Raw genomic sequence first — 25,936 nt, forward strand, 5'->3', positions numbered from 1 at the left:
TCAGTCCCTCGTAGGGTACCTTTCGACGGGCTTCTTTCGACCTTTTTTGCGTAATTCGGAAAAATTTTGTCCCATTTACTTTAGGATCACTTTTTTCAAAAAAACGAGTCCAAACGAGCGATTTCAAATTCATTGCATAAGCCATAAGCATAGCTAGCTCGAGCTTTTACAAATTTTCGTAAAAACGGTTGAATGAACAATGAAAGTGAAACCTGAAAGCCGAATTTTCTTGCACCACCATTGCACCGATGGAAGGGTTTTTATCTCCCTAATATCATATTTACCTCTCTAGTATTTCAAAAAGTATACCCCGAATTTAGACTATTATTAAGACTAGATACTTTACACACTTTATTATTAGTTCGACCTAAGATCTTTTGTTTGTTGATGCTATTATTTTTGGGAGAAATGATATTTTCTTTAAGTCTATATACAGTGAGCGAGCGCAAAAGTTTCAAACTTTTTGCATGTGCAACTAGATACATTCGACATTCTCAACTGTCAGCTGCCCATACGATTCCTTCTGCTGTGAAAACCAAGAATATATAGTAAGGTGATACTTTCTATACCCGTGGGTCCTCTGATCCCGCGAGGAAGCTTCCTTCCAAAAATTTCGTACCCTGAGATTTTTTTTAGGCTATATTATATCTAACTAAGTGATAAGTATTTGTGAAGATTTGTGAATGGACAGAATTCTGTCGTGTTTTGTTGGCGCAATCGGTTAGGGATTGGGTTTGTAAATGCAAGGTTGCTTGCATTTGGTAGTTCGAGCTGAGGTGGGAGACCCTGGGGGGCACTGACCTTGACAACCGACAGGGACGTGCCGCTGGAGTTTCAAAAGTCGATCCTGTCAGAAATGAAATTTGATGAAAAATAGACCCTGTCAGTCAGGGAAATCCCTCAATTGCGGTATACCGCAATTGCGGTAGTGGAATTTTCATCGGAGAATCATTTTACCGCAATTGCGGTATCTATTTTCCATTTCAAATAAGTACCGCAATTGCGGTATAACGAACTTTTCATATACCGCAATTGCGGTAAAATAAATACTTAAAACTTGTTATAATACATCAGAACACTTCATTTCCATCATAATAACATAACAATGAAGCGGAGAAGTTGTGCATCAGAAAGTGACTTTTCAAAAGAGTGTAAGTGTATTGTTCACGACAAAACGGTATCATCAGAAAAGGCATGGCATATTGAGACCTCGCGAGTGTTCCGGCCCGTCATTATAGACGAGTTGAAAAAACAAAACCTGCTACCAGAGAGGGCAAATTTCTTGTGCGCTACATGTTACGGGCGATACGGCAAACGACTTTGCCCTATATCCTCTGCGTTCACCCGAACAGACAAGTCCGTCGAACCACTTTCAAATTTCATCCCACCAATAAACCCACCCACTGAACAAGCGTTGAATTCGACTTCACCAACAGTCCAACCTATCGAAACCCCAGATGGTTCATACCCAATTAGTTCCTCAAATTTTCAATTCGTGATGCACTTTTGCAAATGATCAATGTTTTGATGAATCACTCGTCAGACAACCTCTTGGAAGGAAACGAATCTCTCTGGTCGTCGTTACTATATCTTTTGGGAAATAAGATTCTCAATAAAGCAATATACGAAGACGGTATGTTAATATCAAAACTCTACAAGAATTCTAAATTTTTAACAGAACAAAATGTCGAACAGTATATTTTAGATAGAAACAGATTTCTCGTGTTATTCTTGTGTGGTGCCACCGGACTGAACGTTCTCGACGCGTCAGCACGGCAAAAATTTGCATTTGTGAATACAATTGAATGTATTTATCATTTAAGAAATCTGACACTTGTACTGCCATTTTCTTTCATTGAAAACTTACTCCAGTCAGCCATTTCAGGCTCAAAAGTCGTTTCTGTTGTCAATGGAAAAACAACCCCTGGAGGAAGCTATCCCACTTATCGAAGTTGGATTAATGAGAAAGGTGCAATACCACTTCAAATCATGGGTCGACCAATTGATCTCTACTTTGATAACATTGGAAAATATAATAAAAAACTATCGTATTAGTATTCACAAAACTAAAACAGCTGACGTGATTACAACCGGCATTCAAATTTCTTTAAAAACCGATGACAATGACCTTCAAAGAAGACCTGACTTAAAACCGATTCGATTATTCGACGTGAAGAATTCCCACAAGGCAATGAATGCGGAAATCGAAAAAGCTTCTTCAAATTTTCAAAAGTTTCGGTATGAATTCGTGAAATCTATCTTCGACTTGATCGACGTTGGTGATAGATATGACAAAAGCATTGACGATAATATTAAGGTAACTAAGCTTTTCAATATAGGCCGAAATCTTTTTACATTGCGTTACTATTTTTGTCACCATTTTGTTACGATTCTCCTTTTGTTACGCTGTGAAATTTTTATTTCATTTTTTCCCAGAAAATGGACACGAAGCGTGAATGTCTTGATTGTGGAAAAACATACGTCAACCTTAAACGTAAATGTACATGCGGAAGTGAGAACATCGTAAAACCCTCAAACAGCAAATCTCCGAAAGTTAAATTGTCAGCCGACATAAACAGCTTTGTAACGTCGAAAAATAACGAAAACAATCCCGAAATCAAAATGGTCGATTCGATTATGTTGAACCCCAACAGCTACAAAAATATAGAATCGATACTTTCAGAATTGAAAATCATTGCTGGTATATATTTAAATTCTTTTAGTTCTAATTCATTTTGACGAAATAAAGGGGCTTCTTTGTATACATCAGATTCCGTGATTTTTGCTTCCCAATGGTTTTCCCGAATGTTTTTTTCTACCGGTTCATCTAAACGTGTTTAATATGTCCAGCCTAAAAGATAGCTATTATCGATTCACTTGTTATCTTTAATTTTTTTTCAGGAATCGGCAAACAACGAGAATGGGTTTTTTTGGGTTGTGATGGACCTCCGTATTGTCTCTCTGAGCGGATTATATCGAAGAACACAAAGTTTGATTTTGCTGCAATGACCCCTGGCCTAGGACATCTGCACATGAATCAACAAAAAACCATTTTAAAGATACTCGACGAAATAATCTTGGAGCCACTTGCCAAAGATGTCCTTAACTTCAATTCGCAGGCGGCTTATCAAGTTTTTGTTGATTCAAAAGATACGCATAAATCTTGGCAAGCTATTCAAGTACTCTTGGTCGGGACACCCTAGAGCTCGTTCGTCTATTCAAATCAACCAACCCTGCAGCTAAAACCCCGATTGGTTTCCTAAATTGGATAAGTTACAACGAAAACGTAACATTAAAGATGATCGGAAATCTCATCCTGACATATGTACTAGCCATCTATTTATTCAAGGCAGGCGTTCGCAGCAACGACGTTATATTGATCAACGCCGCGAGATACAAATTTGATGATCTATTTTATGCCTTCCCTCATCCTATCTACAGGGAAGTTGAATATTGTGACCTGAAAAACCGCGTCAATTATAAGCCAGAAGTACGAAAGGTTCGAGATGAAAATATGTCTTTCAGTGAGAGTAAAAACAAGCTCAAAAGTCAAGGCGGTGACTTTATATTGGAGGGAAAAGTTAAAAGACAGAAACTACTTGCCCCAAATGGTCCAGTAAAAGCAGACACGTGGAAAACTTTGGCTCGTTGTCTTGACGAGTTTGAAGAAATTTACTCAACTTCAAACAAATTTTTGAATATCAAATCGTCAGAGGAAAAATCTCTTGACCTTAAATCGGAAATCTCTATTTGGCAGTCTGTTCTGAGATCCTCAAAGTTTCTGGTCGCAGAAAATTTTTCGAACTCTCCTAAGAATATTTTTGGTGAAATCCTTTCTGAGGAGCTTGTGAATCTTCCTGACAATGCAATGAAAAAGAGGCTCGAAGTCTGGAAAATGATTGAGAAGTCCACAGACATGAACATTTGCAATGCTAAAGTCGATTTCATTAAAGTCAATCCTCACAAAGATTTGGTAAATTTGTTATATATTAATGATTAGTCTAGCCGTTACATTTTTCCCGAAGTTTTATTATTTTTGATCATCTTCTTTTTTTGTAATTGAAATAGTTTAACATTACACCCCTTTCTCACAGACCCACTGGGAACCCTCCCAATCGAAAAATTAGCCAAAATATTGTTCCCGGTGAAACAATATCAATTTTTGTCTTTAAAATAATGAAAATAATCAAATCAATTCCGGGTCTGTGAGAAGGGGGTGTAACATTTTAATGTCTTAAATATACTCAACCAATAGTGTTTTGAACATTTTTAAAATATATTAATACAATTTCATGTAGTCGCAAACGATAGTGGCTAACGATTCAAACTCAACTGAAATTCAAACATTGTATCAAAATTAAAGTAGCCATGTTAACATTAACAATAACAAGAAAGTTCAATTCTTGAACTACTTTTTCTTACTCGGCTTCGTTTTCTTCTTTTTCGTGGGGGACGCGGGTGGTGGTCTAGGTGTATGCATCGGGCATGTCCAAGTTACACTCTTAACTGCCCTTGGCATAGTAATACCGGAGCATTTCATGTGGTGCCACACTTCACATTTTGGATATTGGCATCCGATCCATTTTGAATCCCAATCTTGATCTCGTTTAGAGTTTTCAATGATACCACATAGCTGACAAACATTCATCTTTCGCTTTCTTGCTCGTGAAGGCGAAGAAGCTTCAAGCTCTTGGAGTGTAGGCTCGTCGTACATGTTCTTTGTTGTTTGATTATAGTCAGCGTTGAAAAGATGTTTGTTTGTTGCGTAGCGAATGATTTGGGGTGGTCTGTTCGGAAAATGTCTATGATGTTCGATCAAAGTATCATCGTCTGTTCTGAACTTTAAATCCCGCATCTTAGAAATAAGTCCATTAATATGGTTGCTTCGTGATTTAGCAGCCTCGAAACTATTCTCACATCTTTTTTGGTATCGTTTCCCTCTCACTTTATCTTTGGGCGTCGAAGCCTGGATTTCTTGTTGGTGTTGAGTTAGTTTGCGTTTTTTGGATGTCACGCATGTTCCGTCTTCTTTGTAAACATTGAAATCGTCGAGCGACGGAATTTGCTCTTTAGTTATCGAAGAAGTAGGTCGGTCTTTAGTTATCGAAGAAGTAGGTCGGTCTTTAGTTATCGAAGAAGTAGGTCGGTCTTTAGTTATCGAAGAAGTAGGTCGGTTAATGATTGAAGATATTGGTGATGCTGTCGATACCAAAATTTCTGAATCTTCATCATAAAAAGGAATTTGCGTGTCTGCATGAGTAGGTGTTAATAAAAAATTTTCTGAATAGTTTATCGATTTTAAAGGCGTTGAAGTATGTTCGTTTGTATCAAAAAGTGATGTTTGCGTGTTCGAGAATTGCTCTATTATATCTGTGATATCTTCAAATTGACTCATTTTATGTTCTATTCACGCTGAAACGAAATAAGTAATGAGTTTTAAGAATATTAATTTATCAAAATCAGACGCAAACGATTCTATCATTGATTGTATAAAAAGTTTTATCCTACTGACTAATAATTAATTGAGAAGCAATAATAACTAGGGTAAAAAGGCACAAAGTTAATTTTAGACAATATCGTGATATCAACCCAGATTTTTTTTCATTTAACAAAATTATGTTTAGATCGTAAAATATAACATTTTAGTAACAAATTCTTTCAATGTCTTGTTTAGGGATGTTGCACTCGAAAAGCTTTTTGATTTCCTCCAAGTCTTTGATTTTATAGGTAAATTCATATTTACAATCCAAAACAGCACCGCCACCATTTTTATCATACGGACGACCTTGCTCAAACTTACCAGTGTAGTTTTTTAGCCTGTGCACATTGTTCAAATAAATACACCTGAAGTCTTTGCCTAGACTGTGGAGCTTTAGCATACGAAAGGCGCGACAGAGATTCGCCGGGACTCTACCGACGGTTTTTCGTTCTTTTTTTGTCTTAACTAGGACAGCATAAGGGTCGTATTTGTTGTCGTTCTCCTTGTAAAGAAGCATTTCCTCATTATCATTAGGTCTAATTTTGAAAACGTGATAGCCACTTACAAACCAGTGTATTTCGGCCTTTTTTTCCATTTTTTAATCGAAAACTACAATAGAAAGAAAGACAATGTAAAGGACCCTGTCGCAATTAGTGACCTGACCTTATCAATCAACATAAAAGCTCCCTCTCAATGTAATTTAAATAGACCTTAACAAACATTCGAACACATTCGAAAAAAAACAACATTCGAACGAAAAGATTCCTTTCCTTGTCAAAATAAAAATAAAAACAGATAGAGCTAGAAGGGAAAACATGGAAAATGTGAAACAGTATTTTTAACTTTCAAAAGAACTTTTTTGAGATTATTTCAAAAAGAACCTGGCAGCGCTTTATCATTTGAAAGAGAGAGAGGTAACATCGTTTTAACCCATTATACCCAGAGAAAGAGTGGAAAGACTATGAATTTAATTTCTTGTTAACTTTCAACAAGATCTCCCAACCGTCATCCGTTCATTTTTAATTTACAACAGATTAGATAAAAACTTGATCAAACATGCCATAGTATTAATCATTTCCCATTTTTCATTGTAACCAGCCCACCAATCTTTTCCACTTTTCTGTGTTCTTTACTTCCCAAAAGTTTATTTAAAAATGGGTCGTATCGATAATTTTATAGTTATTTATACCACAGGGAAGATTCACTTTAAATAGGCATTGGAATCAGTTTGTTCCTTTAAATAGACGTTCGAATCAGTTTGTCCTTTTAAATAGACGTTCGCTTTAAATAGGCATTGGAATCAGTTTGTTCCTTTAAATAGACGTTCGAATCAGTTTGTCCCTTTAAATAGACGTTCGAATTAAATAGACGTTCGAATCAGTTTGTCCCTTTAAATAGACGTTCGAATCAGTTTGTCCCTTTAAATAGACGTTCGAATTAAATAGACATTCGAATCAGTTTATCCCTTTAAATAGACGTTCGAATCAGTTTGTCTCTTTTAAAAGACATTCACGAATCACGGTGTCCCGCCCTTTTGAAAAAACGTTCAAACGAGTCTGTCGTAATAAATAGTTATTTGAAATGTAAGTTCGAGTTGAAAAATGTTCGCTACCGCAATTGCGGTATAAGTAGATAATTGACGTCAAACCTACCGCAATTGCAGTAGATAAAAACCCAAAACTTTTTTTGGACTTCTTTTATGTTACATAGGGTCACAGATTGGCTTATAAAAAAAAAATGCATAGATAGATTTTTTTTTCCGTAGATGAAATTCTAGACGAATAAATTATCTTCCTTAAGTTGTAATTTTTGTTAGGCGATGACCGTTTGTTTTCGTCGACCAGCACTATACGTTTTTGTTACAACCTTTTTCAGGCTAAACAGAAAATTCCACTACCGCAATTGCGGTATACCGCAATTGAGGGATTTCCCTGACTGCCTGTGTCAGAAGAAAAATTTGATGAAAAACCTACCCTGTCAGATTCTACTGTGAAAAACCTATACCCTGTCAGATTCTACCCTGAAAAACCTACCCTGTCTGATTCTATGTTAAAAACCTACTCTTTATCCAGACGATCTCAATCGAACGGAATCGACGATCGAACCAGTCTAACCAAATCGAACGCAATCGACCGATTGAAATTCGATTGTCGAAGCCAATCGAATTTCCAATCGAATATTACCGCAATTTTCAGATTCGATTGATGTTCGATTGCGTTTGATTGATGTTCGATTGCGTACGATTGCGTTCGATCGTCGATTCATTGACCCCCGGATTGTTCATCGCATAATTTCTACGGGAAATCGAAAGTAATTTCATTCGGCTTGTGATGTTTGAGAGTTTGGATGTTGGGAAGCTGCAAGATTAAAGCCAGACGATCTCAATCGAACGGAATCGACGATCGAACCAGTCAAACAACAATCGAACCAATTGAATATTACCCAGAATTTTGACGTTCGATTGAGATTCGATTGCGTTCAACAATCGAATTTCAATCGGTCGATTGCGTTCGATTTCGTTCGATTGGTTCGATTGGTTCGATCGTGGATTCCGTTCGATTGAGATCGTCTGGCTTTATACACGTTTTTCGTTTTTCGTAAAGTATAACGTGAGATCAACATTTCCAGGCTAAAAACTACAGCATTGCATAAACATTAAACCTCAATACCTGGAAAACCGACCAAAAGAATCGACGACGAGAGTTATGAAATTACAAAGTATATAAACATATCTTTAAGGTTGTTGTTTAAGGTCAAAATCATCACTCTCTACTTCCACAAAATGTGTTTCAAAGCTAGAAAGGTCATACAATATTATAGATGTACAAGAACAAATAGAACGCTAAAGTTTCAAAAAACGTAATAATGAACGTAGATAAATTTCAGATATCCATTTCCAGGATTACTGTAGGATCACATATAGTCAGGGAGCAGAGCGCCAAAAAAAATAAATAACAATCCGGACAATTTGAAACTTTCAGGGATTGTTTATTAGGTCTAAGACGTTTCAAAAATGTTTACTTGCCTTTCTGAAATTACTTGAGGCGCCTTGTAGGACAAAATGTTGACAAAAAGATAATTCCCGGGGGGGGGGCCAAAAATGACCCCACCAATATCTCCGAATAGAACGTCGTTATGGATCTCAAATTTTGAATAACAGTTAATAGTTAACATAAAAATCAATTGGTTGATGTTTTAGAATGGCTAAGGAACTTTAGATGTGTATTTTACAGACCAGAATATCCTCAAAATATGTAAGTTTTTGAACAAATAAATTAATGATCATTTGATTACATTACATATGAGAATGGTGATCTTTCTTTGAACTCTTATCTTAGATCAAAAATTATCATAAATAGCAGCAATAACCCTAAATAAAAGTGTGTATTTTAAGGACAAGAATCGACTTAGAGAATAGAATCAATGGGATTGAAAAAACGTCGTCTCTAAAGAAAAAATATATTACCATAAAGTTGGTGAACAAAAAAATACTAACGTTTTAAGTGACCATATGTCTAAATATTGGAAATAGACTACAAAGATATCAAATATACTATTGTTCGTTCTCAAACTCGGAGGAGTCATCTTCACTCGTACTAGCATCGGTTTCACTGTAAATCATGTTTTCCATTTCAATCGCAAAATCTATTTCATAATCGTTATCATTTTCACTATCATTCTCTTCTTCATCACATTTGTTCTTGCATCAATTTTTACAGCCACAAAGGTCAGTGCATTTGAGGTTGTGCGAGCAGCAAATACAAACATTCGTCTCACACATATTCTTTTTGCAATTGCATGAAATCAGATCAACCAGCTCTTTTGGAATGGGATTTCTTAACATCCATTGAATTTCTAAAACACCATCTTCCAAAATCCATCCGTACACTTTGTCAGGCTGGGGGATCACAGGAAAGGTCTCCAATGATCTTCGGATGATTGCAGTTACGTAATTAACCCGCTTCAAATGACAAAGAAGGACGTCACGTGTGGGTGGCAATTTCTGGGGTTCGGGTGTTTTCTTTTTGTTGCAAAACTTCAAGTATCGAGCTTCATCAGTGTTTTTGCAGGTCTTCATGCCGTAGAGCTCACAAACAAATCGCTCTATAACAGTGAAATGCTTCGAATCCAAGACAAAACGATCACCAAGCGAAGCAAACGTTTCTTGAAATTCTTCTGATTTTGATGTGATGTTGTATATGCTTTCTTTTTACCAAGGCCATGAAATGCACTCGTGTAATCATTTCCAGTAAATGCGTGTAGTGCTGGAAGTGCCGAACATAACTTTTCACCAAGTTCCTGCTGCATCGAGTTGATTTGTAAGATCCTTCTTTTCTTGCAACAGGTCATCTCTACGTACAATTTGATATTTCTGATTTTCGATACAAAATAAAGGGCGTAAATGGCAATATCGCTGTCAACTGTTTTGATGCAGATAGATTCATTTTCCTTGACAGCATGATTTGCACATAAAAAGACTTTTGTGTCTGCTTCTTCTTGATTTGTGGCGAGATCAACGACTTCTTCTGAGCGAATCCTTCCTTCTGAAGCAGACAGTTTGTGAAAATGGTTTCCGTGATTGACAAAAAGTGTAGATGTTTTGAAGTACTTCGCATACTTGTTGTTTGACGACCACTCCTTGAAAAGAAAATTGATAAGGTTGGTCTTGTTAGCACCATCTCGTAAGAATTTGGACCACTGTTTTGGACGAGGTTGATCAGGTCTTTCGATACATACTTTGATACTTCCAGATTCTTTTCGTCGTTGGCGTTCATACAATTTGATTGAACCAGTCGTGTATTGATCGGTAACAAAGTATACAACTTTGTTTTGAAGGATACGTATAAGAATATATTCCGCAACGTCACCAAAAGTTGCCAAGGGTACTGACGTCATTTGTTGGAGAAGAACCATACCATCCCAAATCGCGCAGTCAAAGATAGGGTCTGACGTTGGTGGTGACACAGCATTCTCGATAGCATCTGAGAAAGAAAACAATAAATTTAATGCCAAAATTAAAAAGCTTATTAAATTCAAAATATCACGGCAAGAGCAATTTTTACTTCGAACCCAGGAATGAAGATAAGACTGTAGATTAGTAGACCTCATGAAATGGTTTTTCTATATTTACCTAATAGTTTATGTTTACACGTCTTCACGAGACCACCATCAGGGAGACCAATAGACCAAGGTACTGGACTGAGAGAGTGTGCCAAGACATATTCCAAGGGTACAGATTCTCTTGACTTTGCAAGGATCAGTAATCTTCCAAAAAGACTTCTTTCCGCAGCGATTGTTGCAAACTTTTCTTTTGATTTGACTAGTTTCTTCACAGCCATGTCTTTGAAGGTTTGAAGTTTATTACGTGTGATAGGAGAATAGAAGGAGCCGTCCTGTGAGTGGAAGCGTTCGTTCCAAAATGTCATCATGTTGACATATCCAATGTTGACTGCATCAAGTAACATCCACAAGACGTCTTCTGAAGCTTCAACACCAGATGAAATATTGATAAGGGTATCTCGTGATTCAAATACGTTACCCCATGACTGTAGTGTCTGAATTTCTGTCAGAATTAAAAAAAAAAACATTAAAACATTCGAATTGCTTTGGTATCTTTCATCAAACTATCATGCATCAGTGTTTTGATTCGAGGAATTGAATTAAGAATTAAAGTCGAAGGTTTTTTTATATGCTTAGTATTTTTATGTTGAATAGGATGACAATTAAACTCTTACATGAATTCTTCGTGTATCTTAGGATGTGTCTTTGGCAATTGTAACATCTCGGCCAAATAGAGGGACAGATACCGTGCGTAATTCTGATGGTCATATGCGAAAAACCAAGGAAGCATCTTTGTAATGGCTTCAAGATTGAGCTCCCAAAGGCCAAGTCTTGTTGAACGTATAAACGCAAATAGTATCTCAACCATTTCAAGAAATGAGCACCATAGCTCAGCTGTTGGTCCCATCTCATTTTGAAGCACATTCCTGTGTTCTGCCAAAACTTCTTCGAATTCTGGATGATTTGTCATTAGAGCTGAGAAATTCTCAAACGTCACCTGATAAACAGAATTTTTATCGTTCAGTCATCTTACGATACTAAATTTAAAGAGTTAAAACTGGTTAACAAAAGCAAATACGAGGGTATAAAATATGTATAAAATTATGAATCATCTCACCTCCTCGATCAAATTCTTGAATTCAACTGACTCTGTCAACTGTGAAAGGTTTGGACGATCGTCATTTTCAGAAAGCCAGTTTAGATGACGTGAAAACGAGTTGTAGAGGTATTTCAATGCTCGCATGGCATTGTTGTAATATTTTCCTGATAGGAGTCTGTCTGTGCGGCATTCCTCTATTTAAAAGAAGTAAAGTGAAAATTGATTTATATCACGAGTTTAGAAAACTTAATAGTTAAAGATGTAAGACATTAATGCATACTTAAGGACATTCAATTAAATTCATAAGCCCCTCTATGAGAGATAAGTTTTCTTACCAAAAAGACCAGTTTCGTTTTCCAATGACAGATATGAAGGTACATTCTATGTGAAATCCCCCCATTCTCAACACGATGAACTTCTTTAGATCTAAGTAAGCTGGGTTTTGAAGGATTTCAACAGCTTTGGCATAGATTGCTTGGTCGACCACGATGTCTGTTTCTTTCAATCCAAGATATTCAGCCTTCGCTTTCGATTGTAGGAGGAGCTCCAAAACTGTGTCTAACTTTGTTGGTGATTGGTCGATGGCTGGTAAGTATGTCACCGTCTGCAGTGGTTCTTGGCTTCCTTCTTCGTGTAAAAGATAATTGAAGCCTGTCCAGTTCGGTATTGTTGTGGGGTTCTTTTCGCTACACAACGTCCAAATAAAATCCAAGTATTCAGATCGGGATATGTCAGGACATTCGTTGATTTGAACATCTTTCAAGTCACCTGGACTAACTCTTTTAGAAGACGTATAGCGAGCAATTTGATTAGGCAAGGATGAAAATGACCTTTTTCTGCTAGGTTTTTCATTGCGTACAAACCCAACATTTGGAATGCCAGTACCAGTCGATTCTTGAACAGCGATACCATTGGTGCAATGCATTGACGTACCAGTAAGTGTTTCAGGATTGATATCGTTATTGTCCCAAATGAAGGTTAGAAACCTAAAAAGAAGATGTATTTTTTTTTGATTTTGTTGTTGTATAATGAAAAAAATAAACAGATCCTGTGCAAAGTGGGTTTTTTTAGGTAGAAACAATTCAATTTTGAAGAAAATAGAAATTTATAAGAAAGTGAAAGTTAAACCTTTGCATAAAAGTAAGCTTGTTCTAGAAAATACCTCATTGCTTCGAGAACAGATGGGCAGTAGCTTCTTGTTTCTTGGTTTTCAACCTCGTCCTTTGCAAGTGTTGTTTCAACAAACAAGGTTTCATCGTAGGAGATTCCATGACCAAACTTGTTGAGCCAGTTGATCAGCCTCTTTGAACCAGTCCGACGTTTAGTACAAAGGGAAAAGAGGACATGTTTTGATGTTTTGTGTTTGGCATTTGTTACGTTGTAAATTATGTCTTGGCCAATAGAATTAATGATAGCTTTCCGTCTTTTGGAGCATCGATCTTTTCTTGCACAAAGTAGAATGTTGTGGTAAGTTTTGGTAGTTTGGTTTTCCTACGTAAAAGGCTAGCAGCTTTTGGTGGCCAACCATGATACGTTTTTGGAGCATGCTTCACTTCCTTTCGCAAGATACGTGCAGCAGTTTTAACAGTTTCCTCCTTTTTTGACAATTCTTTCTTATTTTCAATCTCGCATTGCATTTTAGTTATTTGACGTCTGTAGTGATCTATCATCTCACCAACGCACCACGAGCTTCGATAAAAAAAGTGTTTTCCATATGCTGGTTCCCAAATCGCTACATCACCTTTGAAATGTTCCACAATTTTATCGGCAAGAGGTCGTGAGTCCTTTAAGTTTTTCCTACTTTCAATGTTGTACATATCCAATGCATCTGATTTCGTTACAATCTCCTTGGTATGTAATTTTTCATCAACCCATTCACAAAGATCGAGAAAAGACTCATTTTCCGCATCAATTAAAGTGTGATCATTCCTTGTGTAATCTCGATAGCAAGATTTGTGATATTGGATTTCAAATGTCACGATGTTGTTCCAGTCCTTCCCTGCCAGATCAGCCATGAGACGAGGCTTGTCTTGTTTTTGGTCCGACGTGTTTTTCAGTCTTTCTGCACTGTACTGCGTCACACATTTTTTCAATTTTTCATAGCCACTGTTTGATGGTGAAGTTTTATCCTTCCGACATATGGCGCATTCATTGGGTGCGATGGTTTTACGAGTCTTAGAATCTAAAAAAAATACATTGGTTTAACACCATACCCATAGAGCTATCCAGCAGATTTTGATTTAACTGACGGGTGTGATCTTGTGGACGTAATGTCAAGATCATGAAATAGCAAACGAATGCCCGGGAGATGATATTTCTAATGATTCGCGCCAGATATATTGACGGTATAAACTTTCCCTTATCCCCTAACCAAGATAGTTCTTAAGCCTATGAAAAGCTTATCAAGTTTTTTGTTTCAGATTATCAAGTTTTGTTTCAGACTGAAACAAAACATAATAATCTCATATTTTTTTCCAGTAATTTTAAATTCGGAACAATTTTTAGGTTACAACATACCCGAGTTTTCTTTTGGACGATGTGATTTTCTGGGTTCAATAGACAGTCGTGCTCGCTTTTCTTTAGCCTTTTCTTCCAGCTCTGCCTGCTCTTTATCTCTCACGATTTTATGGAGGGCCTTTTTATTGGTGTAGCGGTCAAGACATTTTTGATGAAACTTCACATTTTTCATTGCATCGCGATGCTCGAGAATTTCAATCACAAGCGTGTCATCTCGAGTTTTACTAAAGAAATGAAATTACAAGGGCTGTAAAACAAGGCTATGTATCTACTGGTTGTGCCTATAGAGTATCATAGGAACCTTAGTTTCATAACTTGTATAGATCATGCTTTACTTACAAGTGAGTAACGAGTAAAACACCAAGTTTTTTCTCAGTGTGGATAGGGTCTTAAATAATAAAATAATAGGGGTTTCTGCCTAAGACTAGTAAATCTTTTTTTAGAATAGATGGAGCTTTAAGTACAAAAATGATAGGGTTTCTTCAGAGAACTGGTAATTTTTTCTTAGTGTAGAAGGGGCCTTAAGTAAAAAAATGACAGGGTTTTTCCCAAGAAAGAGCCAGTAATTATTGTCATAGTGTAGATGGGGCCTTAATCAAAAAAATTGACAGACAGAATCAGAAATAGCAAATTCTTTTTAAATGTAGATAGAGCCTTATGTGAAAAAATGACAGGGTTTTCTCTAAGGGCGATAAGAGGGTAGTTTTTTTTCTCAGTGTAAATAGGACCTTATGGAAAAAAAGTGATAGCAATTCTCCCAGGAGCCATTTTAACCTCTCTTCATAGTAAAAAATGGTCTTAAAACTGGAAAAGCAGTCCTTAGATATTAAGGTCTGAGCCTCATTAAGCAGAAAACACTTACAAGGGTGACCTATCTACTCCAGAGTCTAGACGCAGAAGCAAAGATATGTGTGAAGACTGGACCCTGCCAATTCATAGGCTTTTACACAGGGCTCTTAAGACCAACATTAACCCAGAAAGGCTGGGGTGAAATGAAAATTGGAAATAAGCTGAGAGAAAAAATTTTTACCTTGCATTTAATGCTGTTGCAAATGATTTCTCTTTAAACTGTCTGTAAGGTTCTTTTTTGTATAAATTAGAATGAAATGGACAAAGTTCCTGAAGTTCATTGGTTTCTTCTGCTCCTTCTTCATCCATTTTGAAATTTAAACCGAGATTTAGACAGAAATAACACATACGCAACTCATGTTTCGAAAAAACACATGGCCTTTCGTCTCACCAAAAAAAAAATTCTTTCGCGGGTTTTTTTTCTTCGAATGTTTACATATCACGTATATAATTATGACGAAAGTAAAAAACGGGGGTCTAAATAGCTTAAGCTTTTAAAAAGAAAGTTAAAAAATTCTATTAATATTTGAAACTTAACAATAGAATTGTAAAACTTTAGAATTAAGTAGATAGATAATGAAATAAAATAGTTACTTTGTGTAGTAAAAATAAGTCTATTGTTTATTTTTTTATTGTGTTAAACCCCCTGACAAAATTTTCCCATATCGCGAGATAATTTTAAAACTTTCAACAACATGAAGAAAGATGGCGGATTGATAACAATGTTTTGATAACAAGAAAAAGAAGAATGTTTTGAAAGATTATAAGGTCTGCAAGTAAATTCGTGATGGCAAGTAAAGTGTTTTGGAATCTGTGAAGTGTAAGCTTTCTTTTCATGTAGGTTTCAAATTGTCCCAAGAAAATACAACTTTTTGTGTTTTTTTTTGGTGCTCTGCTCCCTGACTAATAAGATTCCGATTCGTGCCCGCTCTAGAATTACTGGCGCTTTTCTGGAATCATTCCGCTAGTTTTCCCGGGCATACCGGCAGATAAAAAGTGAATTAATCCAAGCTGGCAAATCATAAAACGCAAAACAGAAGTAATGTTTTGATTATTTTTATAATCGGCCAACTTGTTTCATTGTTTTCAACTAGTTGGAACTAACTATCATCTGTTTTCAAGTGGCAAGTGGAATGTTATAGCAGGAATCAGATCTTATGTGATCCTACGGTAAAATTCTCAAAATCAGAACTGATGAAGTCTAGGTTTGAAAGGACTATTTTGCAAGTATAAGCTTTAAAACGACGCTTTTACAAAGAGGACGAGAGGATGTCAATGAGACTAATACAGAAGAGTCAAGAGTATTGTTCTGTTCTACAGCTGTTCTAAGCCTACAGCGGAATGTCTCAACATAGGGAAGAAACAAAACATAACAGTTGAAATAAAAAGATGTTATGTCTATTTGTTATGTATGCGAACGGTATTATATTTAGTAGCGCATGCGTATAGGATTGTATATAGTATATTGAAGGAGCTAGAATATTCCAAGATGGCGTCATGAAAGCACATGCTTTTACTCTTTTTTCTGAACATAACGTGCTAGAGCAGGATTTTCGCTGCTATTCTTCTTCTACTGCCATACGATCCAGATTGGATGTTTTTATTTCTTCGAGATGGCAAAAGCAATTGATATCTCTGCACCAAAAGGCTTCAATATCCATGGTGACCCTACGAATCTGGGTGCCAACTGGAAAAAATGGAAACTAAGTTTTGAGGTTTACCTTATTGCTGCTGGTATCAATGATGACAATCAAAAGAAAGCTTTGTTATTACATTGCGCTGGTGAAGCCATGATAGAACTGCATAACACTTCAGAATAGAAAAAAAAAAAAAAAAAAGATAACCCAACGATACGTTACATCACAGTTGAAGATTCATCCTCTGATGATGAATTCGTATTAGCGATTGACAACCCATCGCATTCCGCAAATAAACGTCATCGTATCTTTCCAATCAAAATGAATAACATTACAGTTGAAATGTTGATTGATAGTGGAAGCGATTTAAACATTATCAGTCAAGAAACTCTAACCAAAATGGACTTTGAACCCAAACGTTTTCCATACAAGGGGCAAGCTAAATCGTTTAATGCTCCAATTCCATTTAAAGAATGTTGTTATGTAAAAATCAGGGCAGGGAACTCAGAAACAAATGCCCGATTTATCATCAATCCTCACCCATCCGTTACTATCCTTGGATATGACTCGTCAATTGAATTGAACCTACTTCGTGTCAGACCTGATCCAGTTGCAACAACTACCACTACAGAAAGAGTTAATAAAATTACTGCTAATTCTTCAAAGATGAATGACATTATTACCGAATATAGTGATCGATTTCAAGGCTTGGGTAAATTAAAAGGTGTTTCATTGAACATTAAGACTGACCCATCTATTCAACCAGTTGCACAGAAACCTCGACGGCTTCCAATATTAATGCGAAAGGAAGTGGACACAGAACTAGACCGTCTTCTCGAGTTAGGTGTAATTGAACCAGTATCAGATCCACCATCATGGGTCAATCCAATCGTACCTGTCCCAAAGCCGAACTCTAGCAATATACGTTTGTGTGTGGACATGAGAGCTGCTAACACTGCTATCATACGGGAACCGTATCAAATCCCAACTCTTGATGAATTATTGCACGAATTCAACGGCTGTAAACTGTTCACCAAACTTGATCTAAACAAAGGTTATCATCAAATCGAACTAGATAAAGCGAGCAGAGAACTTACAGCATTTGCTACTCATCGTGGTATATTTCGGTACACTCGGCTTCTTTTCGGAATGTCATCTGCAGCAGAGATCTACCAACGTGAAATTGAATTAGCACTCACTGGTCTCCCAGGAGTTAAAAACATTTCAGATGACATTATTATTGGCGGCAGAACTGAAGAAGAGCTAATTTCAAGAACAGAGGCAGTATTCGCAAGACTGCGCACCAAAAATCTTACAGTTAACCCAAAAAAGTGTAACTTTCTAAAAACAGAACTGCTTTACATGGGACACATATTATCCCAATTTGGTGTATCACCAGATAAAGAAAAAGTTCGATCCATCGTTAACCTCCTACCTCCAACAAACATAAAAAAACTTCGAAGCTTCTTGGGGATGATTACGTACTGTTCCAAATTTCTCCCAAATTTTGCTACCGTCACCGAGCCACTGAGAAATCTACTAAAAAAGGACGTTCTATGGGAATGGACCTCCGTTCATCAAAGAACATTCGACAGTTTGAAGGAACTTTTACTTGACAGTGAAACACTTGCTTACTTTGATGTGAATGCAGAGACAGAAATATCAACTGATGCTTCTTGTGTTGGTCTTGGTGCAGTCCTCATGCAGAAACAGAAGAATGGGACATGGAGACCAGTCAGCTATGCAAGTAGATCATTATCACCAGTGGAGAGAAGATATAGCCCACTAGAACGTGAATGTCTTGCAGTTATTTATGCCCTCAAACGTTTTCGATTATACCTCTACGGACTTTATTTTACTATTAAAACTGATCACAAACCACTGGTACCCATTTTCTCATCCCCAATGAAATCAATCACACCCCGCATTGAAAATCTTGTTATCAAAGCCATGCCATACAATTTCAAAAATGGTATATCAGCCGGGTAAATTCAATGGAGCTGATTATTTATCCCGATCTAATCATGATAAACATATAACTGTTAAACGTAATGTGACAGAGGATTTTGTTAATTATGTGTATGAACATACCTTACCACAATCTGTTTCAGCTGAAACCATTGCTCACGAGCAACACAGGGACCCAGACATCAAAAGTATCATAGATTTCATCACTAACGATAAAATGTCACCAAAATGCCAGTACTTCACTATGCGTCACAGTTTCTCCATTGTCAACAACGTTGTCATGTTCAATGACAGAATCTTCATTCCAAAAACCTTAAGGCAACACATCATTCAAATCGCTCACAAGGGCCACCAGGGTATCGTTTCTACCAAGCAAAGATAGCGTGTTAAGACATGGTGGCCAGGAATGGGTCCTGATGTTGAAGAATTTATCAAATCATGCCATGGATGCCAAGTAGTTTGACCGCTACCCAAACCAACTCAGCTGGCAACAACAAAAATTCCAGATGAATCGTGGTTACTGCTCAGATGTGATCTTGTTGGACCGTTCCCAACAGGTGAAGACCTTCTCGTTTGTGTAGATTATTATTCAAAATACCCAGAAGTGGAATTACTTCACAACGTTTCGTCAAAGTCCATTGCTACGAAATTAAGAAAATTGTTTTGTAGATATGGTGCACCGAATTGTGTTGTTACCGACAACGGTTCTCAATTTCGGAAACACATAATGTCGGCCGTGGCAATCAAACTTGATCTCAAAATATTCAACCCTTCTCTCATCGCTCGCTGTAAATATTTCATCATTGTTTTGTCAGCCATCTTTATTTTTGCTACGACTCGCATAGTTTACATTAAAAAAATGGAGATCATTTTTAAACTTTTTCACCAATAATCCCAGAATTTTGTATCTCCATAATATAAAGTAACAGAAAAAACCAGCTGTCTGCAAAAATTTGTGGGCCACGCTAGCCTTTACTAGACAACATGCTTTTTTCTACGCAATTAAAAGAAAACGAGATGAACAAGCTAGATGCTGAATGGACCTACCTGATAATGAAAGTTAGATAGCAATGCGAGGGGGAAAAATGATTCCGAAAAAAATCAGTCAGAAAATATATAGTGTTGAGGGAATATGCATAACACAATAAATTCATCATTGATTGTTGATGGGGGGACAGGGAAGGGTTGTAGGGAAAAATAAATGGAAAGTTCTGGTCGCAAAAATCAGTTTTATTGACAATTGAATCATGCTTGATGGTGAGCATTGTTATCAATAATGTTTTTGTGTAAAAAACATAGAAATGAATATAAGGAAAAAATCCAATGAAAATCTGCAAACACGGCGATTTCCGGCATTTTCAACCGGAAAAAATTTTTTCTCAAAAACCGAACTCAGCCATGTTTTGGGCATTGTTAATACGCATCTTTGAGCAAATAACCAATGATAAAACCTTGAGAAAATGCCAAAAAACCAGTTTTTCCAGCATATTTCCGGCATTTTCGGCCGAAAAAAAATGTTTTTTGAAAATCAGGCTTCGCCACATTTTAGGTATTGTCATTTTGCATCATTGTGCAAAAAATCAGAAAAAAGTAATGACAGGATTTTGTTTTTAGACAGTTTTTGGCCCAAATTTGCCCAAATATATTTTTTTTCGAAAATCAGGCCCCGTCACATTTTAGGCATTGCCATTTTGCATCATTGTGCAAAAAATCAAAAAAAAAATCAGTCAACATTGAGAAAATCAATGAAATTGGACCAGCAATTTTATTTTATTTTAAACAATATATTTCGAATACTTGTGATTCATCTTCAGGTTCTAAAATATAAAATAGTAAAACAGTTAAAACCATTTAGTAAAAATACATATTTTCCATTACACGCATACATACAACCTACTCTGATCAAAGAACTAATGTAACTAAAAAATCAAAATCAAAATTCACTAAATCAAAAGTGAATTCCACTACAAATTCCCCTAAGGCAATAAAATCTATTACATCTTTATTGTAAGAGTTCTACTTTTGTATTCATCTTTGGTATTCAGTTTTGGTTTTACTTTATTAATCCACAGTGCCTCAAGGGACATTAAGCATTGTTCAGATTTAATTGTGCGATCTAGAATCATTACATTTTCCATCAAAATTTCACAATTGCAATTTTGAAAATGGCTTCCCACTGGAGTGTTTACGTTGTGGTGCTCTTTGATCCTGGTAATTAAGTGCCTGGCAGTCTGCCTGACATAGCTCGATTCACATCGAGAACATTTAATTTGATACACTACCATGCTCTTGAGCTCCATTTCAACTTTTGCTTTTAAAGAAGGAGGAAACATTGAGGAAACATTGAGAAAAGCTATATTTTCTTATTTGGTTAAAGGGAATTTCCCCAAAATACAAAAATCCGTTTTTTAAGGCAAATAAGAATTTTCCGGGAAAAACCACTTCAGGCATTCTTTAGAGAATCTTGCCCTCCATCTTTGTACAAAAAATCAGAAAAAAGTAATGACAGGATTTTGCACGAAGTCCAAAAAACCCTATTTTTAGGCAGTTTTTGACCCAAATTTGCCCAAGCCAAATATTTATTTTTTTTGAAAATCGGGCTCCGTCACATTTTGGGCATTACCATTTTGCATCATTGTGCCAAAAATCAGGAAAAACTAATGAGCCAATCTCGAGAAAAGTTGGTAACGAACTAACGAACTAACGGACGATCAGAGGTTAATTTATAGGACCTCCAGGGGTAGGTCCATAAATCCTGGTTTCTAGTGAGGTGCTCGCTAGGGCCGCGCGAGCTGTGTCAAACAAAGAGAACCCGAGGCATAATCAATGGGCCGTTTGTTATGGTTTTCAAAGCAGTTGAAGGGATTAAAAACAAACATGGCAAAGTAACATTTGGCATGGAATGAACTTCTCTAAAATTGATTTTTTTTGTGAAAATTTCTTTGCAATGAAAGAACGTCAACAAATTATACCCCTACCCCCCAAACGTTCATTTGATGTTTTCCATGGCAAGTCTGAGTTTGGAAGGCTCCCTTTAAGTAAATGTGAAAATAATCTATAAATTTCAGATCAATATCGAGAATAAATACAAAAGAAACATTTATGTAATCTTCAAGATGTTTTATTGATTATAGTATGGTTTTTATGATATGTTAAGGTACACTTCATTTTTTAACTTTGCAGTTTGGGCTATATCATTGTCACAGCTTTTTCATGTTGTTCAATTAATAATTATGTTTACATCAATGTTTTATTTATAATTATGTGTTCTACTTGGAATAAAACCTTCAGTTTGTAATTTAAATAAAGGATTGAGAACATACCTCCTGAAGGAGTAGTATATAAGTATATTATTTGTTTCAGGAATCAAAACTTTCACAAAGAAAACACAATAAGAACTAACTTTTGCTTAGTTATGTTTTTCTTCAAGCTTTTCAAGACTTTTTTGAGGGCAGTCAGGTGAAAATCTTTCTACCTTTACAAGGATTCCAGAGACAAACAATATATTTTTGATCCCTGAGTGCAAATTTCTTAGCTTTGGGATCACTAATGGTTTGTAAGGGTGTGATTAGAATCTCTAACAGTCTCTAATGATCCATTTTCAGAAAGTTATTGGAAGTTCAGAGACAATTAATAGACAAGACACTCTCAACCACAATGGGAAAAGGCAAAAGATTTTTCAAACATAAAAACAAAAAGAAAGAAAGAGATTTCAATCAAAATGAGCGCATCCAACGACCAAGCAAGAATGTATACTTCCAGGTTATTTGGTCGGGAACAGATGGTCATCCTCCTTGTCTGTTCTTGTTTACAGATTCAAAAAGGTTAGTTTATATATTAACTGACTGGATGGTCTTTTTAGTATCATCTCCTTGTAAAATTTGTAACTTGGATCATTTTTGATTTATTTTCTTGATATAAGGTGAGACCAATTTGATTTTGTTTTACGGGCCCGACAATCCTGAAATTCAAAAAAATAAAATAAAAATAAAATTGATTTTGGTGCTGCATTTTTATTTTCATTGCTTTACAGACTGCCAAATTTTTAAAATTTTGGTAGTTTTTCCAAGGTTTTGAGAATTTCATGTTAAATTTTTCAATTCACCCATGCATTCGAGCTTTTTGTGTCTTTATTTTCTTTTTTGCCTTTTGTAAAGATGTAGTAGTTTTTGCTGCCTCTTTGAGAGTTTTTATAGGTAAAATTCTACTTTTATTTTTATTTTTTTGCCAACTGACCGACCCTCTTTTTTGGGTAGCAGACCCGTAAAACAACAAATTAAATTGGCCTTGCCCTAATTGTTTATTAATATTTTTATGTTCTAGGACATCTTTTACAATCTAGAAATAAATTAGCTCTCACTTCCGCATTATTTTGTCAAACAGTGAAAAATAATACGGCTATATTTAATTTTCCCTTAACGTTTTTAATAGATACATTTTCAATTGCACTGAGGGGACACAACGGCTTTTCACCCAAAATCGGGTCAAGATTGGAAAACTTGATACTTTTTTCTTCACACAACATCAATGGTCACATCTTGGTGGTTTTCCTGGCTTTGCAATGACATTGCGTGATTCTACAAAGTAATAGTCTTTGATAATTTATATGTGAATATGTACATTTTGGCAAGATTCAAAAAACCAAAACTGCTTTTACAGTTTCAAAATTAAAAATATCCCCATCTTTTCATGAAAATCGAACTTCTTTGTTGGTAATCTTACATATCAGAAGCAACCCAAATTTTTACTTTTTTTTCTTTTCTTTTTTACAGTGCTGCAAACTTAGGCCAACTACTAGCAACACAGAAACCTCAAGACGTCAAAAAGTAAGTTTGTAGTCATTGTAGTCTTTTATTGAGAAATATTATTATATTTAAACATTTTGTCTTAGTAATCTAAGGAACTTTTGTTTATTTATTATGTTGTTTTAATAACACAATTTCTTAAGTTTCTATGTGCCCTAAGGCACATTGGAGACTGCTGTGCGTTTAAGTATTTAAGAGCTGGGTGAAAGATATGTTGATCTTTGTTTCAAAATTAATCTAATTCCAGAAAGCTGACTGTTAATGTGTATGGTCCAGATGGGATTCAAAATGTACTTGCTGCTGCACATGGTTTCATGAAGTTTGACAAATCTGGAATGTGTCTGGAAACTCACGAATTCGGAAAGAATAAAGTTGGAAAGATTTATGAAGATATTGAGCTAGCAGTTCAACCAATCCCTATTTTTGGTCGGATATTTTTGCTTTTTTATTGAATTTGTCTCCAGAATGTATTTATGATAATAACAGTCCACCTTTAGGTGATTATTCCAGTTTTGCCAAGAACCTTTTGACTCCCAAGAAGTGAAAACACTAATAAATTCATATTTCCTGAGGATTTACTTATCAGCACTTATAGCGCTTATCTTCAGCATTTGCCCCTGGAAAATTCTATTATTGCAGAGGTTCACTCCTGCTTTTGGTGAATCAAGGTTGACAGCCATGACATTGTGACAATATTTGTTTTAGTGTTTGTCCACGTTTCTTCTACATTGTATTCTTGATGTGCACCACTGCAATGACTTTTTGTTTTGCCCAATACGTCACTTTTTCTATGGTTTAAAAAGTGACGTATTAGGTGGAAAATTTTAAAAGTTTTCAGAAGACTGCAGTGGTGCAAATCATAAATTTAACGATTAAATCTGTTTCAACAGGTAGTGCACCTGTGTCAGCATCTGGTATGTCATTCTCAAGACATCGTCTACTGGAACCGCTAATGCCATCTCTGACCCATGCTCCTCCAGCATTATGCTTTGGTATTCATCTCAAACCATTACCAGGAAAGTTTGATCCTGTCCGAGCTAATGAGCTTGGTGTTCCTTCTGGACCCTTGCGTGGTCAACTGCAAGCGGGAATAGAAGTAACCCTTGATAATGGTACAGTGGTAATGAATAACATAATTTCTTCCGTCTGCGTGCTTGACAAGTTTTATACAAATAGTTTAAGATAAATTTTATTCATTCAAATTCTCAAATACTACTGGTAGTTTTACACCTAATCATTGATGATTAGATAAGCCCATTCTGATTATGACTATACTAAATTTAAAACATAATTTCCAAAATAGTATATAAAAATGTATTAAAGCTCCACTCATTCTCTATCAAAATTGATAGAAATTTTAGTAGATCTGTGTCTTACTAAAAATTTGAATGGAAAAGTATACGCCTTGTTATTTTGTTAGTATTGGGAGTAAAAGTTGAGATCCAAAGTTATCTTACATGATCAATTTTACTTGCTGGCATAATATCAATTATTTCATTTTTTTGTGTTTTATTTTCCATAGGTTAAAAAATCAGATGTGTGTGATCCTGACATCCCTGGAACTCATATCTTGATTGTAGATTGTCCTTCCATATCATTCATTGATAGTCTGACCACTAATAACATACTTCAAAAATACACAGTCAAAGGGGAACAACAAGCTGGCCTGGTATTACATTTGTCTCCACAAACTGTTTGTGATAACCCAAAATATGTTAAATGGATAAAGAAGTAAGAGTTGGGAAGATTGTAATTCTTGATTAAGATGTTTGCTTGCTTGCGGTTAGCTTGACACAAGCTACTCTGTACCAGAGTGTATCTCAGTTTATCGCTTTGTAGTACACTCTGCGCATTGTCTGTTTGATAAAAAAAATCCTGTACGAAGACCTCTGCGATTAAGTATGATTTATAAATAGCAACACTTCTCTCGTCGTCTCCCCTCTCTCACCAACACTCAATCGCAGTGGTCGGTTTGTAAAATCCTAAATGAGAAAAGACAATGACAACAGGCCCTCTACGAAAATTAATTTTGAAATTAGTCATAGATACTAGGTCTGTTTACAGACAGCGTGTGTACAGACAAGACACGAGCTTGACAGAGTAAAAACATAATCTCGAAATTAACCAATCAGAACCTTTCTTTAAAACATTTTGTCATGGCTGTTGTATTATCATCTAAGGATCTCAGCCCTTGGAAAAGGCAAAAAAAATATTAAAAAAATACTAGAATTTTTCCTCCTTCAAAGAAAGCTTTGTGATCCCTTGCAATGCTACCTGCACCTATAAATTTGTTAGTATGGGACTTTTTAATTGACTTTTTTTGCTTCTTTTTCACCCATAATTTAGGTTTCAACTTGAAACGCGACACACGTTTGCCAACAATATTCCACACAACATACCAGTGTTCAGAGGACAGTATTCATTGCAAGCCATGTTGAATGTGGTGGATCAAAACATTTTCCCTTTGATCGAACAGAACGTCAAGGTAAAGAAAATGAATTGTCAGTTGTTACGTTAGCTT

The 25,936-nt window shown here is 36.0% G+C and overlaps 1 protein-coding gene across 2 annotated transcripts in view; it reads left to right on the plus strand.

Annotated features, from left to right (window-relative positions):
- Positions 1-483: 483 nt before the first annotated feature.
- LOC136797508 (ribonuclease Z, mitochondrial-like) overlaps positions 484-25,936 on the plus strand; it is a 33,455-nt gene continuing 8,002 nt past the window's right edge. The window contains exons 1-8 of one of the 2 annotated variants that reach the window (XM_067054092.1): positions 484-548; positions 22,216-22,434; positions 23,042-23,194; positions 23,383-23,436; positions 23,663-23,841; positions 24,306-24,535; positions 24,938-25,146; positions 25,762-25,900. In XM_067054092.1, the coding sequence (XP_066910193.1) occupies positions 22,268-22,434; positions 23,042-23,194; positions 23,383-23,436; positions 23,663-23,841; positions 24,306-24,535; positions 24,938-25,146; positions 25,762-25,900 (1,131 nt within the window). In that variant the 5' untranslated portion in view covers positions 484-548; positions 22,216-22,267. Of the gene's footprint in view, positions 549-21,651; positions 21,768-22,215; positions 22,435-23,041; positions 23,195-23,382; positions 23,437-23,662; positions 23,842-24,305; positions 24,536-24,937; positions 25,147-25,761; positions 25,901-25,936 lie in introns of those variants that run through there. The other variant, XM_067054091.1, reaches the window with a different exon arrangement.

This window comes from Clytia hemisphaerica, unplaced genomic scaffold, assembly GCF_902728285.1.
Source record: "Clytia hemisphaerica strain Z4C2 unplaced genomic scaffold, Clytia hemisphaerica genome assembly, whole genome shotgun sequence".
NCBI lineage: Eukaryota > Metazoa > Cnidaria > Hydrozoa > Leptothecata > Clytiidae > Clytia > Clytia hemisphaerica.